This window comes from Cervus canadensis, chromosome 5, assembly GCF_019320065.1.
Source record: "Cervus canadensis isolate Bull #8, Minnesota chromosome 5, ASM1932006v1, whole genome shotgun sequence".
Lineage (NCBI taxonomy): Eukaryota > Metazoa > Chordata > Mammalia > Artiodactyla > Cervidae > Cervus > Cervus canadensis.
The window spans coordinates 28826798-28842109 of record NC_057390.1 but is presented as its reverse complement, the minus strand read 5'-3'; the positions used below and the strand labels follow the sequence as shown (position 1 = coordinate 28842109).

General features: G+C 51.2%; 1 protein-coding gene across 1 annotated transcript in view; it reads left to right on the top strand.

Annotated features, from left to right (window-relative positions):
• KCNK12 (potassium two pore domain channel subfamily K member 12) overlaps positions 1–11727 on the top strand; it is a 52378-nt gene extending 40651 nt beyond the window's left edge. The window contains exon 2 of the mRNA XM_043468506.1: positions 6382–11727. Within this exon, the coding sequence (XP_043324441.1) occupies positions 6382–7283 (902 nt within the window). The 3' untranslated portion in view covers positions 7284–11727. The remainder of the gene's footprint in view (positions 1–6381) is intronic.
• The last annotated feature ends 3585 nt before the right edge of the window (positions 11728–15312 follow it).

The window sequence follows — 15312 nt, the reverse complement described above, 5'->3', positions numbered from 1 at the left end:
TGGAGCTAGGATTCAAACCTGAGCAGCCTATATAATCTATAATTCCAAATTGCTGATATAATGGTCCCTCCTCCCAAGGGGTTCCCAAACTCACTGTTGAGACCGTCCCATGAAGTTAATTCTAAGTCATCTGCACTTGGTGCTCAAAGTAAGGTTCACTGACCAATTGCAGTGGCCTCACCTGGAGCCAGGTTAGAAATTTGGAATAATGAATGCCACCTCAGAACCTGATAAGATTCCAGGTTGGTCCTAGATAATCGAGTCAGAGAATCACTACTCCAAACAAGTAGAGTGACAGTCAATGCATTCACTCAACAGACTTGGCCCAGCACATTCTACATGCCAGGCACTGCAAAGGCATTGCAGCGTTGCAGTGACTTTTTTAAAACGTGGGAAATCCTCACACACGTTTTTAAATGTCTCATCCTTAGTTTTTCGTGAGCATAAAGTATGGCATTTCCTAAAGATTACTTTTTGAAATACCCAAGTCACTCGAGGTGACTAAATACATTCTACGGTCAATGGCTTATGTTTGAGGAACACTGGACTGTGTTAGCATAGCCCTCATGGTTTCATGTTAACACAGTGAGCACTCTGAAAAGTCCTGCAGTAAATAAACTTGTTTCATTTTAACTTGTTTTTTAAATCATGGGAATTCTCTCCACCTTCCATTAAGTCTACTGACTCATCTTGAGCAACACCCATCGGCAGGCTGTCTTACAGTTCAGAGAGGGTTTGTATCAAGAGCTCATTTTACAGATGAAAAAACAGAAGTTCAGAGGAGTTAGTGATAGTGACTTGCTTCAGTCACTTGGCTGATAGGAGCTACAACAGAAGTCAAAGCTTTGAGTTCAGGTCTGGTACTGTTTCCTTGTTTAACCAGGCCCTTAACCATTGGCACCAGCTGGAGTGCGTTTGGTTGTACGTGACAGAAGGCGTAGGCAGGAGAAGGGATTCATGGGTTCATGTACCTGGAAGCCCAAAGGTCGGCCAGACAGCCTGGCCCGTTTGACTGGACAGTTCATTGGGGCTTTCAGGACAACTTGACCCAGCCTTCTGCAGTGTCAGCTTCATCTAAGCTGGCTCCTCATGGTCACAGATGGCCACCAACCACTCCTGGGGCCACCTCCTGCTCCCTCCATACCCAGGGCAGCACTCTTAAAAGTGAGAAGCATTTGACCCAGAAACGATCAGTGAAACTCTCCTCTCATCTGATTGGTCTGAATGGGGTCACATGCCCATCCCTGAGCCAAACTCTGTGGCCATGAAAATGCCCTGCACTGATTGGCTTAGGCCTATATCCTCCAACCAGTTATAGTAAGGGACTGGATTTTCCAGATTGGGCTAGACTAATGGAGCCCACCCTTGGCTGTTGGGTCAGTTCTTCAAGGGGCCTGGCTGCTATACTTTAGGGGTGGGGGGTGGGGTGATGGTTAAAGGAGATAGCTGCAATGTCCACAGCAAGGGTTTTATGTTACTTGAAATTTAAACCAACAAATCATTATGATGTATATTTTAAATATCTTACAGGTTTATATGTCAACTACAACTCTCTAAAGCTGAAAAAAAAAGTTTTAGGGAATTTAAATCAAAATATTTGAAATTAGGCAAATTCCAACCAGTAGGGTCATTAACAATAGAGTATTATATTGTTTCTTAAAGGAAGCGCTTTAGCCCATTCACATTAGAATCATCAGGGGACGTTTGTTAAAATGCAGAGTCCTGGGCCATTCTAAATAAGTCTCTGGAGTGGGACCCGCCTTGGAATCTGCATTTTAATCATGCATCCCAGTTGCTTGGATTCACTGTGGCTTACACCTGTTGTCCTGGGGTAATTATTTGCTGTCAAGTATCTCAGATTAGATTATAAATTATATTTCCCCTCCACCAAGATGACACTGCAGAGCTAGTGGGAAAAGTTGCCCCAGATGATGAACCCAAATGTCCCATTTGGTGCAGTGAAAAATGGCACCAGAGTCAGTTCAGCCACTTACAAACAGTAACTCGCTGAGTATCTTACTCAGCCCATGCCCTTGCCTGCACTGTTGCGGTTGATGATGCATCCCTCTCAGGATGGCTGAGGGGATGGGATGAGGGGACATGTCCAGTGTCCAGCACAGAGGCTGCCACCCAGGGCCTGAGACAGATCAGTGCTGGCCTCCCCATCTCGCTTCCAGGCTCTCAGAGCTGAACTCCAGAGGCCCTGTCACTGGGGCCCCATTTGCGAAGGCGGCACCAGACAGACTGTGGGAATGAGCTTCACAGCTTTTGTCAAAGTGGCATAATAAAGCCCCCAAGTGTCTGCTCTCTGCAAACTGGGATGGCAGATCAATTGTGGCATAAACAAAACAGCAGGTTTGGTGCGAACCCAGGGACAGATTACGCCTCTGCAGAGTGTGAGTGGGGGAAGGGGGAATTCTCTGGGTGGTTGGGTTTGCCTTTTCTCTGGCTGAAGCTTCAAGGCCCTTCTCCAGAGCCAGCCTGGCTCCCCACAGATTGCCAGGGTTTGGGGGGACTGTTCTTCCATTGTGGGAACATCTGGCTAGGCAGCAGCACCAGGCACTGACCCTACCGCCCTCAGCACCCGCAGAGCTCTGAGCCTCTTGGTGCTGATGGGGAAGGACAGTGGACCGTGCCCCCTCCACCCTGTCTCTGGAGCTGAGCCGATGGTGGGTCTGTAGGAAAGCAAAGTGGGGTGAAGTGGGCACAGGGCCAGACCTCAGGAGAAGGCCAGTGAGAGGGACCCTGGCGTTGGGTGCCCTCTGTGATGCCAGGGAACCTCCTACCTGCCTGTCGTCTTCATTTTCGGCTAAAAGTGCCGCAGCCAGTCACACAGTTGGTGTCATTTGGGGCCTACAGTCATAGCCACGAGGAGACCTTAGGACCAGGTCTGGCCCAGCTTCTGCGTGGAGGCAGCAGGGAAAAGCTCTGCCCTTGTCCAGGGGTGAGCCGCTGAGAGCAGAGGGGTAAGTGGGGAGCTGTGTAAAATGTCTAAGAAGGCAGCCTAGGTCATCTGTGAGGGCATCTGTCTGGTTTTCCACCAAAGCCCTGAGTGTAGCACAAGGCCTGCCAAACCAGGTCCTCAGTGTTGTCTGGGAAAAGGAATGAGCCAGTAGGGGTTGGCCTTATGGCTGCACCACAACACCCACTGTTAGGATAGGCATACCTTTTCATGGAGCCAGTATGTCTTTGGTGATCCCCCCAAACACAGGCACCACCACCCCGCACCTTTCCTTGAGTGGGTGGTGCTTCCTATGACTACACTGCATGCTCCCCTGCCTTCCGCCCCTCAGGTCCCCATGATCCAGGAGGCAGCCCTCCTGGGCAGTCTCTTCAGATTTGGCTGCAGAGGTCACTTGCCCCCTGTCACTCTCCCCCGACTCTGGTGCAGGATGCCCTAGGAGACTGCTCCCACTAGTCCTCCCACTTCCTGCCCCTGCCTGTGTGAGCTGCACCAGTCAGCCTTCGGCCCAGGGAATTGTCCAGCACAGGGTCAGATTCCCGGAGACACCTCTGGCTCTCCCAGAACCCTCAGCATGCTCTGCTCCGGTGCTCCAGGCTGAGTTTACAAGTGTCTGCAGTTCAGCCAGCATCCACCAGGAAACGAGTTGCGAGGCTGCCCCTGCTGCAGCCTCATGCTCTCTTGACCAATCCCACCCCCACCATCTCTTGCCTTGGGGATGCCACAGCACCCTCCTATTTCAAGACCATCTCCCACTATCCCTGGGTACTTTCTAGCCTTTCTGTACAGCCTGGAAGTGGGTGATATGGGTTACTGGCCACCCTATTTTGCTGATTTAATAGATACAATGTAGGTGTATTTAAAACTTCTCTTTATGGGTTTCCCTGGTGGTTCAGTGGCTAAGACTCCAAGCTCCCGATGCAGGGGGCCCGGGTTTGATCCCTGGTCTGGGAACTAGATCCTGCATGTCACAACTCGGACTCAGCACAGTCAAATAAATAAATATTTAAAACTTCTCTTTAGAATGAGGGCTAATGTATTACATGTCACGCTAAGCTTTTAGCTGAAAATTCTAAAGAACAGGAAAATTCCATTCAATATTCTCTTCGGCATAGTATTAATATTCCAGGCTCAGCATTTTTCATTTCTTTAGGAATTTAGCCAAGTGATCCCCCAACCAGAGGTGTTGTTTTCCCTTCATGAGTAGCAGCAGTGTTGTGTATGATGGTCTAAGCACCAGGCAAGAAGCCAGGACACAAGTATGGCATCTGTCCCCCCACGAACCATCTGTCCCCCACGAGCTGCAGGTCATGTTCCCTCGACCCCTGCTCCCTCACCTATACAGTGACAGGTAGACCAGAATTAAGATCCCTCACAGTTCCTAATCATCTAGGCATTTTGAGGTTTTTCTTATCATAAGAGTAAAAAAGCTCCTAAAACATAGTTTGAAAAGTTATTATACAACGAACACTCATGTAACCACCACTCAGATCAACAGATCATTTCCAGCACCCCAGAGTCTCCCTGAGTCCCCTTCCATTCATCCCACCCTGCCACCCCAGAGCAAACTCCAATTCTGACTTTTATCTCAATTTCCTTTGTAATTTTACCAGTCAGGTATGCATCCCTAAAAAGGTACTGTAGTTTGGTTTTACCTGGCTTTGAATTTTATGCCAATGGAATACTTTTGTGTCCAGTTTCTTTTAACAGTCTTTTTGTGAGGTTCATTCATGTTGTTGCAGGTAGCAGTGGTCTTTGCTTTTTCTTTGCTATATAGTATTTTCTTGTATGAATTGACCATGAATTAGTTATGCTGGTGGACACCTGGGTTATCAATCTGTTAGTAGGATTTCTTTTACAAACACACACAGAGACAAATACAAACACTCCCACTCCGCATATAGTCATATTGATTCAGAGTTGATTTCTTTATGAATTCAGAAACTTGAGTTTGACTTTAAAGTATAGCAAAATCCCTCTTTTGAACTCCTGGCTACACTGCTAGTTTGTTTTTTTTTCACACTCTTATAGCAAAATTCTGAACCTAGGGACATAATCCCTAGGAGGAGACATCTTCCTCAACAGAGGTATCAGTATAAGATTTTCTCTTGAGTCATTAAGCATAAGATGAAGACAATGTCAGGCAATGGGGCATTTCCTCCAAGGATTCTAGAAAATGATTAGCATACACATTTAAGGGATCATTCTGAAAAAAAATTTTCTCTAGGTTTTTCAGGGAAATAGTTAAGCCACCCCTTTCCCAGAGCTGGCCCTACCCCACTAACAGGGCATAGGTAGACCTCTTGACCTTGGGTATGCATTAAACAGGGATGCCCCTGAATTTTAGCTGCAGAGGTGTTGACGTGCTGCTCTGATAATATGTTTTCAGCTCAGACTCCAAGCAGCAGTGGATCTTCATGCTAAGGGATAACATCCCCTCCCATAACCAGAGTCAGGTAGCTATGGGTCCCACAAAGACATCACAGCTGGCAGCTGGCTGAGAGCTTATGGTGGAGGAGCAGAGCTGCCAATCTGCAGGACCCTGGCCAGAATGGGCCAAGCACCCTGGCCGGAAGCCAAGCCTTCTGCAGCAATCAGTCGATAAAGAAACTCCCTTCAAGACTGTGCTTTGAACAAGTGGGTAAATTAAGACTTAATTATAAGAGTTCAAAGCAGTAAGCAGCTGCCCAGGCCTAGAGCAGACCTCTCAGGATAAAAGTCACTCCAGACACACAGCAGCACAGGACCCAGCTGGGCTGAAACCTTTCCCTTGGCTACAAGTGGAGCAAGGGTGATTGATGGTGGTCCTTGGGTGAGAAAGAGCTGATGTCCAATGGCAGAGACAGGCTCACTCTCTGAAGGCTGGGTACTCATTCTCAAACAATCCTTTGTCAGTTTCATAAACCCCTTTTCAGAGACCATCAAATATAGCTACCTGGACTGAATACATCCTACCTGGTCCCCAGCGATTCTATCAAATGAAGCCTTTATGGAATTCTGTCCTAACAAGGCCCAAGTGTGCCACTGGTACATTGAAAAAAAAAAAAACCCAACGATTTGAGTGGTGAGAGAGCAGATGACACTTGTGTGGTTTGTGGGTATCTCAAAGTCTTCCCCTGTGCAGCTGTTTTATGTTTCGCCATGGGTCTTTCCTAGCGACTCTCTCACCCCACTGGTATTGATTTATAGATCCCCCAGAAGAGGAGTCATGTATCCTCCATCAGTTTAGTGGTTGTCCAGACTTAGGAACCATATCTGGTGCCGCCAAGGGAGAGAAATGTCTTGGCACTGCTTCTCCTCCAGGTGAGTGGTGCCACTCAGGATGTGAGCCATGTCAACACCTGAATACAACTGCGCCGCGCTGGGTGGGGACCACCTGTCCAGCCAGGACCGCGCTGACCCCTGCTCTGTCCCCACAGGTTTCGGCATGACCACCCCCGCCACGGTGGGCGGGAAGGCCTTCCTCATCGCCTATGGGCTGTTCGGCTGCGCCGGGACCATCCTGTTCTTCAACCTCTTCCTGGAGCGCATCATCTCGCTGCTGGCCTTCATCATGCGCGCCTGCCGGGAGCGCCAGCTGCGCCGGAGCGGCTTGCTGCCCGCCACCTTCCGCCGCGGCTCCGCGCTCTCGGAGGCCGACTGCCTGGCAGGCTGGAAGCCCTCGGTGTACCACGTGCTGCTGATCCTGGGCCTTTTCGCCGTGCTGCTGTCTTGCTGCGCCTCGGCCATGTACACCAGCGTGGAGGGCTGGGACTACGTGGACTCACTCTACTTCTGCTTCGTTACCTTCAGCACCATCGGCTTCGGGGACCTGGTGAGCAGCCAGCACGCCGCCTACCGGAACCAGGGGCTCTACCGCCTGGGCAACTTCCTCTTCATCCTGCTCGGCGTGTGCTGCATCTACTCGCTCTTCAACGTCATCTCCATCCTCATCAAGCAGGTGCTCAACTGGATGCTGCGCAAGCTGAGCTGCCGCTGCTGCGCGCGCTGCTGCCCCGCGCCCGGCGCGCCCCTGGCCCGGCGCAACGCCATCACCCCGGGCTCCCGGCTGCGCCGCCGCCTGGCCGCACTCGGCGCCGACCCCGCGGCCCGCGACAGCGACGCCGAGGGCCGCCGCCTGTCGGGCGAGCTCATCTCCATGCGCGACCTCACGGCCTCCAACAAGGTGTCGCTGGCGCTGCTGCAGAAGCAGCTGTCGGAGACGGCCAACGGCTACCCGCGCAGCGTGTGCGTCAACACGCGCCAGAACGGCTTCTCGGGCGGCGTGGGCGCGCTGGGCATCATGAACAACCGCCTGGCCGAGACCAGCGCCTCCAGGTAGAGGCGCAACCTGTCGCGCCATGGACCCTCAAGCAGGCTGGCGTGCAGCCGGGCGGCGTTTGCCCTCCTCTCAGACGCTGGCGCTTTCTTAACCTTTATCCAATAAAATAAAACAAAAAAAAAAATTTTTTTTTTTTTAAAGAAATACTATTTGGCCAGGCCTGATGTTATCAAGGGCAGGTTTTGGGGGAGCCTGTTATTCTTGTGGGTCCCCTTCTTGGAGAACCGTGGTCCCCAGCAGATTCTCCTCCGGGGAGAGAAAAAGTGGCAGCCCAGACCCTCGCCTGGTGCGCACGGCAGCCAGGGGAGTGCCGCCCCAGGGTTTTGCAGACTGGCACTAAACCCCGCCTCCATGCACATAAGCAGCTGGCAACCCCAAAGCATATGGTGCAACTTTCCATGGCTCTGAATTACCTCCGCAGCATTTAGAATCCTGGCCCAGCCTAGCAGCTTCCTTCTGGTCGTCAGAAATGATATAGTCACAGTTATGACAGGTGGGGGTGGGGAGAGCCATATGTTGCCTCCTAATGTATATATATAGAACAGCCGCTACACACAGAGAATGGTGTAGTATTATGCAATGAGATGCAGCATAGCACCAACTTGCGGACGGTGGCATTTCCCAGAGATCTGGGAATTGCCATGGTAAGGGGCTTAGGAGGCCTTTCTCAGCCTGGAGTTAGTCCACTTAGAACATGGAGCTGGGCAACTCTGTTTAAGGAGGGAAAGCCTGCAGTGGTCTGCAGGGCTCACTCAGGCTACAGAAGCCCAGCTCTGCCTCAGCTGGCTGATCTCTGTGGCTCAGGGCACATCTCTGAATCCCCTCAACTCTCCTTCCTTTCACCAGCATCATCCGCGGGAATGCTTTTTGTTGTTTGCCAGGAACATCTGAGTCTTCTCAGACAAGTTTTTCTTTGTTGGTGGGGATTTTTTTTCTCAACCTTTTTTTCCCTTGTAGAGAGCCTGAGGGGTGCAGAGCACCCCCTCCTGCTGCCTCTCCCCTGCAGCAGGGCTCTGCTAGCTGCACCGGTGGGCACCAGGGCCTGCAGCCCTGGGAACCAAAGCAGCCATCCTGCAAGTGACAAAGAACATGACTCCAGAGCCCATGATGTGTTTGGGATACATCCCATTCTGAGCCCTGTGGGTCCCTCTGATACTCAGGTGAACGTGTTTTTTTCCACACACACAGTCTATATTGGAAGTGGAGGCAAGCCAGAGGGAGAAAGCTGGTGGATGGAAGAAGCAGTTTTGGGATTCAAGTTTTGGTCTGGATGATCCTCAAGCTGAAAGACAGGTTCTCCTAGACTCACCCTCTGCCTCGCAGACAGTCATCCACCTGGAGGAAGGCCCGATGCCCAGTCTTCATTGAAGAGATGAAGGTCTCGGACTATAAAGGAACAATCCTCTATCGGCCCATTTTCTCATCTAAAAAGATGACGATCCCAAGGACAAATACCAGAGTCTAGTCAGACACAGTGTGACCCACCAATATATATACAGCTTCTGACAGGAAGTCTTAGAAAAGCACCAGGACACTTCACACCTTCTGCCTGAAAGGCATCAGAAGCCGTGAAATCTCCCTTCTTGGAAATGAAGGAAGCATATGTGCCTGGAACTCTCAAACAACACACACAGCATTAAGAGTCATGCTTGAATGTCAGCCTCCCCTCGCCCCTTCCAGTTCATGGCAGGAAGGAAAAGACAAATTCAGATCTGAGCAACTCTCCAGCTACTTTGGGATCATTTCTTTTTTGGGTAGTGAGGGGTCATTTCTAATTTGGATCTAAATTAGCTTTTAAACACAGACCCTAATCTGGGGGTGAAGCCAGTGAGGAGCGGGCCTGGACAGAAGTCAATCTTGCCAATTCCTGAAGGGTAGGCTTCCAGAGAGCCACACTTCCAGGATGCACTGTGACATCAGCTAGACTGGCTCCATGAGCCACCCTTCCCAACCCCGCCACCCCTTCCTCCATGTGAGCGACAGCTGCAGTCACACTGAAGGGACCACATGTTCAGAGAGGCACACATGTTTTCAGGGCAGAGTTCTCTAATGGGACCTAGAAATAAGGTTTCAGGTCTGTCCCTTTAAAAGAAGGAAAGATGAAAAGGCATCCAATTAGAGATGTCACCTAGGCAACGGGAAATAACTTGGGGATCTGAGCCATCCAGAGGGAAAGCAGACATTCCCGTGACAGAGATACCTAGACCATGAGGACTTAACAACAGGCAAAACAGCAACCTACCCAGAAAGGTGAGCCCCAGGAACAGCACAGAAGACTTAAGACACAGTCATCAAGGCTGCTTGAGCTAGGCAGGCCAGAAGGGGCGTCCAGCAATCCTCTGACCACGAACAGGACCGCATAGAATCCCATCCCCACGAGAGGGAACAGGATCTGCCTCCAGAGAAGAAAAGCTCGCCACCTTCCTTGGCAGTCTTCTTGTCACCGCTGCTCCCTGATGTCTCTTCTGGGTTGCTCATGCTGCAGCCTTAGCTGTTTTCACTTCTTTTCCTGTGCTTTCGCTTTGGAAGGAGGCAGTTGCAGACAGCTTGAGCACGCTTCTGAGGGAATTGAAAGCATCGTTCAAGGGAGCCAGGAAAGGGACCTCTCTTCCTCAGCAACCTCCCAGAGAAACACCGGCCCTCTAGTGTACAGTGGCAGATCAGGGCTCAGTGGTATGCATGTACTTTTCTTCACGTTCCCTTAATCTACTCTCCGCTTCGCAATAAACATTGTCTTTCACCTCAGGCCAAAGGGGCTGCTTCCCTTGGAAAAGCCAAACTCACAAGGTCAGTGGGATTGTCGGAACCTAGACCCAGAGCTAAAGGGCTTGTTTGATATCCTGCTTGAGGGCGAGCATTGAGAACTAGACCTGCCTGACAAGCTGGGATGGGGTCCTCCTTTCATTTCAGGGTTATAGACATCATTAGGGACCCCTGATTTGGTGCAGGTTTCTGAACCCCTGGCTAAGAAAGTGCTCCTTTCTCTTAGATGCTGTGGCCTCTCCCACCACACAGGGGTCTCCGGTCTGACCCACAGCTGGTAGCTCACAGTGCCCTCAGGCTCCAAGAGTTGCTTCCTAACCTGAGGCCCACACTCACTCCTCTCGTGCTGGGGCTGTGAGGCTCCGGTAAAGACAGCATGGGCTCTAAGAAGCCCTTGTCACCCAGCTGTGGCCATGCAGAGGCCAGAATCCTAGACAGGAGCCTGGCCTTCCAGAGCCGGGTGGGCAAGGGCACGCCTTGGTGCCGTGTTCAGTAAGAAGACCAAGTAGTCAGGCCCTTGTGTTCTCTGTCTGAAGCCAGTGCTTCTGTCTGGGTCTGGCGGAGGAGGCAGAAGGCTCAGGCAGCCTCAGGCCCTCAGCTTGTGGAAAATGCCAGGCAATCCTGGGCTTTTGCCAGGAGTGTCACATATTGCAGCCTCATGCACACATGCGCTCACACACACACACATGCACACGTGTCAGCTTTATAAAGAGCTACTAGCCCCTTTCCCCAAGGCAAAAAAGAAAAGAAAAGAAAAGAAAAATCCCAGTCTGGGCTACTTTAAGAAGAAGGATTTTTGCATTTTTAGCTCCCTGGAAATCTGCAAGGGCCTGGAAAATTCCTCCCTGTCTTGGGGGAATTTCATGAACACTTTGCACAGATCTGTGTTTTACACAGAAGCCAGCCACCAAACCCAAGCCAAACCCTGGAAAACAGCTGCCGAATGTACTCAGGCTCCTCCGTCCCTCAGACAGGCCTCCCAGCAGAGCCCTGCCTCCTGCGCGCCCCCTCCCAGGTGGGTGAGGAGCACAGCAGGAGCCATGGGCCAGACGGCTCCATCTTACTGTAACTTTTTACATTTTTCACAAACAAAAAGCACAATTGCACGTGCTCACTGTCTGGAAAGCACATTCAGACAGACTGCTTGAGGCACTTCTGAGTCCAGAAGAGGCACTGGCTGGGGCTCATTTCTTTGTTGGAACAGTTGTTAGAAAATATGCTGCTTGGTGCTGCCAAAGGCTCCCTACTTTGTGGGGTGGGGGAGAGGGGGAGAGGGCTGCTGACAGCACCCCTGACCCCAAGGACAGGGCCATCAGCCTGGACTCTGGCCCCTGGAGCAGCTCTGACACCTCCAGGCACCGTGCCCACCCAGCCAGTCTCCACCCTGGAGTGGTGAGATTACTGCACCAACCTGACCCAAGACCCTCCCCTTCCCCTTGCTGTCAGCCTCCTCCCCTTCCACCCCCCGACTCCATCCCCTCTTCCACCCTGTCTTCCCTAGGGAAGCTCCCCCTTGCTTTACAGATCATTTTCTATGCTCCCTGTTCTCTTAGGAGTGATTTAGAGCATGCGGGGCCAGTCTGCAGGGTTTCTTAAACAATACATTTATTTTTCTGAGCAGCACTCCAAGAGAGGGTTTGAAGGGTGTTGAAATTAACGATGAATAAAATGCAGCCTGCCACCCCTTTGAGCTGTTTGCTTTCTGTCTGTCAGAGCCGCCTGCCTCTCCACCTCCCTGATCACACCTCCTCTCAGGGGGCCCCAAGAGACATCGGCTCTGAGGACTGGGCCTGGGTGGCAGCGTCTTGGGGGAGTTACTCTGGAAAACAACAGTGTCATTCACGTGAGCTAAGGGCACCAACAGACATCCTAGGCCGCTTCCCCTGATGGGCCAAAGCAGACTGATAGCCAGGCCCGGAAAGAAAGTAGGGGTGTGGAGGAACCAGCACTGGGGAAACAGTCCCAACTGTGCCCAAGGTTTCCAGTTCTGGCTGTGCACTAGGCTTTCCAAAGGGACCTCTGAAAGATACTGATGCCCCAGCCCCATGCCCCAATTCTGATTTTAGTGGTTGCAGGGGGGAAGCAGGCAGGCCTTGGAATTTTTTGGCAGCTGCCTGGGTGATTTTGAAGGGCAAATGTCTTAAACCCTAAACCTTGTCTAAACACAGAGTGCTCACATTGTGGTGTGGTGGAAAGGCCACCTATTCAGAAGCTAGGAAGACTGGATTCTCATTCTGCATCCGGCAGTCAGCTTTCTCAGATCCTCAGTCTCCCCATCTGCAAAATGGGATAATGATCTCACCCTTCCCCACACCTCCGAGGAGGCTTGGAACGCTGAAAAGTGTAAATGCTCCACATATACAATATCACTGTTATAGAAGCATTTCATGATGGCTTCTGCAGCAGGCCCTCTGTGGTGCCAGCTAGGACAGAAAGTGCATTAGTTGCTCAGTCATGTCCGACTTTTTGCAATCCCATGGAGCGTAGCCTGCCAGGCTCCTCCATCCATGGGATTCTCCAGGCAAGAATACTGGAGTGAAGGCTGCAACCAAATGATTTCTTCTGCCCATGATGCCTTTGCAACCTCTCCTTTTTGACCCCTCTTTAATCACCATCTCCAATTCCACTGAGGCTTCCTCTCTCCTCCTCAGCCTCCTCGCCAGGTTATCTTTATGCTTCAGTTTGCTCTAGAGATGAGAAGCAATTGATAGGTCACTCAAGTACAGACCCTGCCCGCCTCAATCTACAAAATCACTCCCTGGCTCCCTCAAACCCCAAAGTTTCCGTATAGCTGCAATGATACACAGTATACTATTTTCCATTCTGGTTTGTTTTGTTTTAATGCTATTAAATTGACTTCCTGATCTGCCTAGGAATCATACCCAACTTTGCAAAACTGTAGCCTGTGGTGTTTCTGGAAAAAGGCCTTCCCATTCCCCTCCTTCCAGCAGAGACCTACCAGCTAGCTGTTGCAGTGGAGGAACCTGCCCTATGGTCACCCATCAGCCTCCTTCTGTCTTTGGGCCTCTTTCCCCAGCTGTATAATCACCTCAGGTCAGTGTTTCAGCTGCATGAAGTGGTCCTCACCTTCCTTTCAAGCTCTAAGGCCTAAGGTTCCTATGACATTTGATCAATAGATTTCCACCCAGCCATCCAGGATGGATTGCCAACACTTCCCTTCTATGGTGAGTTACCTTTCTGTTTTCCTGATGAAAAGTGAGAGGCGCTTAGTCATGTCAGACTCTTTGCGACCCCATGGACTATACAGTCCATGGAATTCTCCAGGCCAGAATACTGGAGTGGGTAGCTGTTCCCTTCTCTAGGGGATCTTCGCAACCCAGGGATCAAACCCAGATCTCCCACATTGCAAGTGGATTCTTTATCAGCTGAGCTACCAGGGAAGCCTGATGAGAAGATAATAAAAAAAGAACTTATATTTGCCAAGCCAGGCTCTTGGACAAGGGATTTGTATGTTTATCTCAATCTCCTACCAACCCTGGGAGTTTGGTACTTTTCCCGTTTTGGTCCCAGATCGGAGGGGATAGGTCATTTGTTTAGTTTGTGACCAGCAACTTCTTGCCATGCTAGGGCCGGAAGAGACAGGGTGAGAAAGACAGCACAGCCCTTACTCCAGGCTGTGGGAGGCTGACAGCAAAGAGGGCCTGGCAGCTCTGCAGAATGAGCATTCCACGTCCGTGGGCCGTCTGGGCTGCCAGGAGCGCCCACAGAGAGACAGCCAGCCCACCAGGCAGTCGGAGGAGCCTCTCAGATGCAGGCTGTCCAAGCTGAGCACAAGAGGGGCCCAATGATCTGGCTGCTGAGAGGTAGAGGTGTCGCAGGCAGAAGGAACCATGTGTAGGAAGACAGGAAAGGGACCTGCGTGCAGTCCCCTGGGCCTAGAGCCAGCACAGAGCTTTCTTGATTGTAAGAAGTGGAGTTTGGGCAAAGTACATTTGTGGCTCTTTCCAATTCCACTTTGAGAGAAACATTCACAGAAGAAATGTTGGTGGAATCACTAAAGAAAGGTGTAACCATAAGGCAACGAATGCCTGGTGTGAGAGCTCACTTCTGCCTCTGGTTTCTGTCTCTCTGGCCTGTGGTGAACAGACCTCCCCACCTTCCTATGGTTCCTTTTCATTGTCAGCAAAATGAGGGCCTAGCTTTCAACCTGTAACTCCGAGGTTCAGGAGGAGAAATGTCAAAGTGCCACAGGGATTCCTATCAAGAACCATCCTTAGCAAACCTCGGCTATTTCCCCCACCCAGCTTGGACAGTTTGTCCCAGTTCTTTGTCCATAGACTGGGCTGAGTGGGACCAGCCATCTGGATGCAGGAAACAAGGAACTGTGCCCCACTGAGGATGGACCAGCTTCCTGCTGAAAGTTGCAGGCTCAACACACCCCTAACCCTGTGAGAACCTCCATGAGCTCCGGGTCATCCTGTTGGTCTGGCCTCTTCTTTACAGCTGTGATGGCCAATGCAGTAGCCGTCAGCCACACACAACTCTTTAACTGTAAGAACTTAAATTAAATGGAATGGAAACTTCAGCTCTGCAGCTGAATTAACCACACTCACTTGCAGGCAGCAAACAGCAGAAGCATGGGCCCCACCTCCAATCTGCCTCTCAAATCTGTACAAGTGCATCTAACATGCCTTATCCAGACTGGTAGCTGCAGGAGAGTCGGGGACGTGCCGTTTTCAGCTTCTAGACTCTGCAGTACAGGACAGCCTGCTACAAGGTGGGTGGGTTAGATGCAAGGGCCTGTCAGCCAGTGATCAACCCCTTCTTCGGCCATGTGGAGGGTCTGCCTACAGGAGGGGAAGGGAGGCCCCTGTGCCAAGGAAGCAGAGGCGGACCGAGTTGCCTGCCTGAGGCCAGTGTGCTCCCCGAGGCCTGGTGCCTACAGTTCTTCCTCCAGATCTTTCTTCACCCCTGTGAGCTCATCACTTCTGCCATTGCCTGTGGGCTGAAGTTAGGTTACCTGACCCTGCAACTGAAAAAGTCTTCCCTGGTGGCTCAAGCAGTAAAAATCTGCCTGCAGTGTCAGAGAGCTGGGTTCAACCCCTGGGTCAGGAAGATCCCCTGCAGAAGGAAATGGCAACCCTCTCCAGTAGTCTTGCCTGGGAAATCCCATGGACAGAGGAGCCTTGCGGGCTACAGTCCACAGGGTTGCAAAGAGCCAAACACGACTGAGCGACTAACACTAACAGTCTTTTTACCTCAAATTAAATCCTTCCTTGCTCCTTGAGGGAGTCTTTTACAGTGA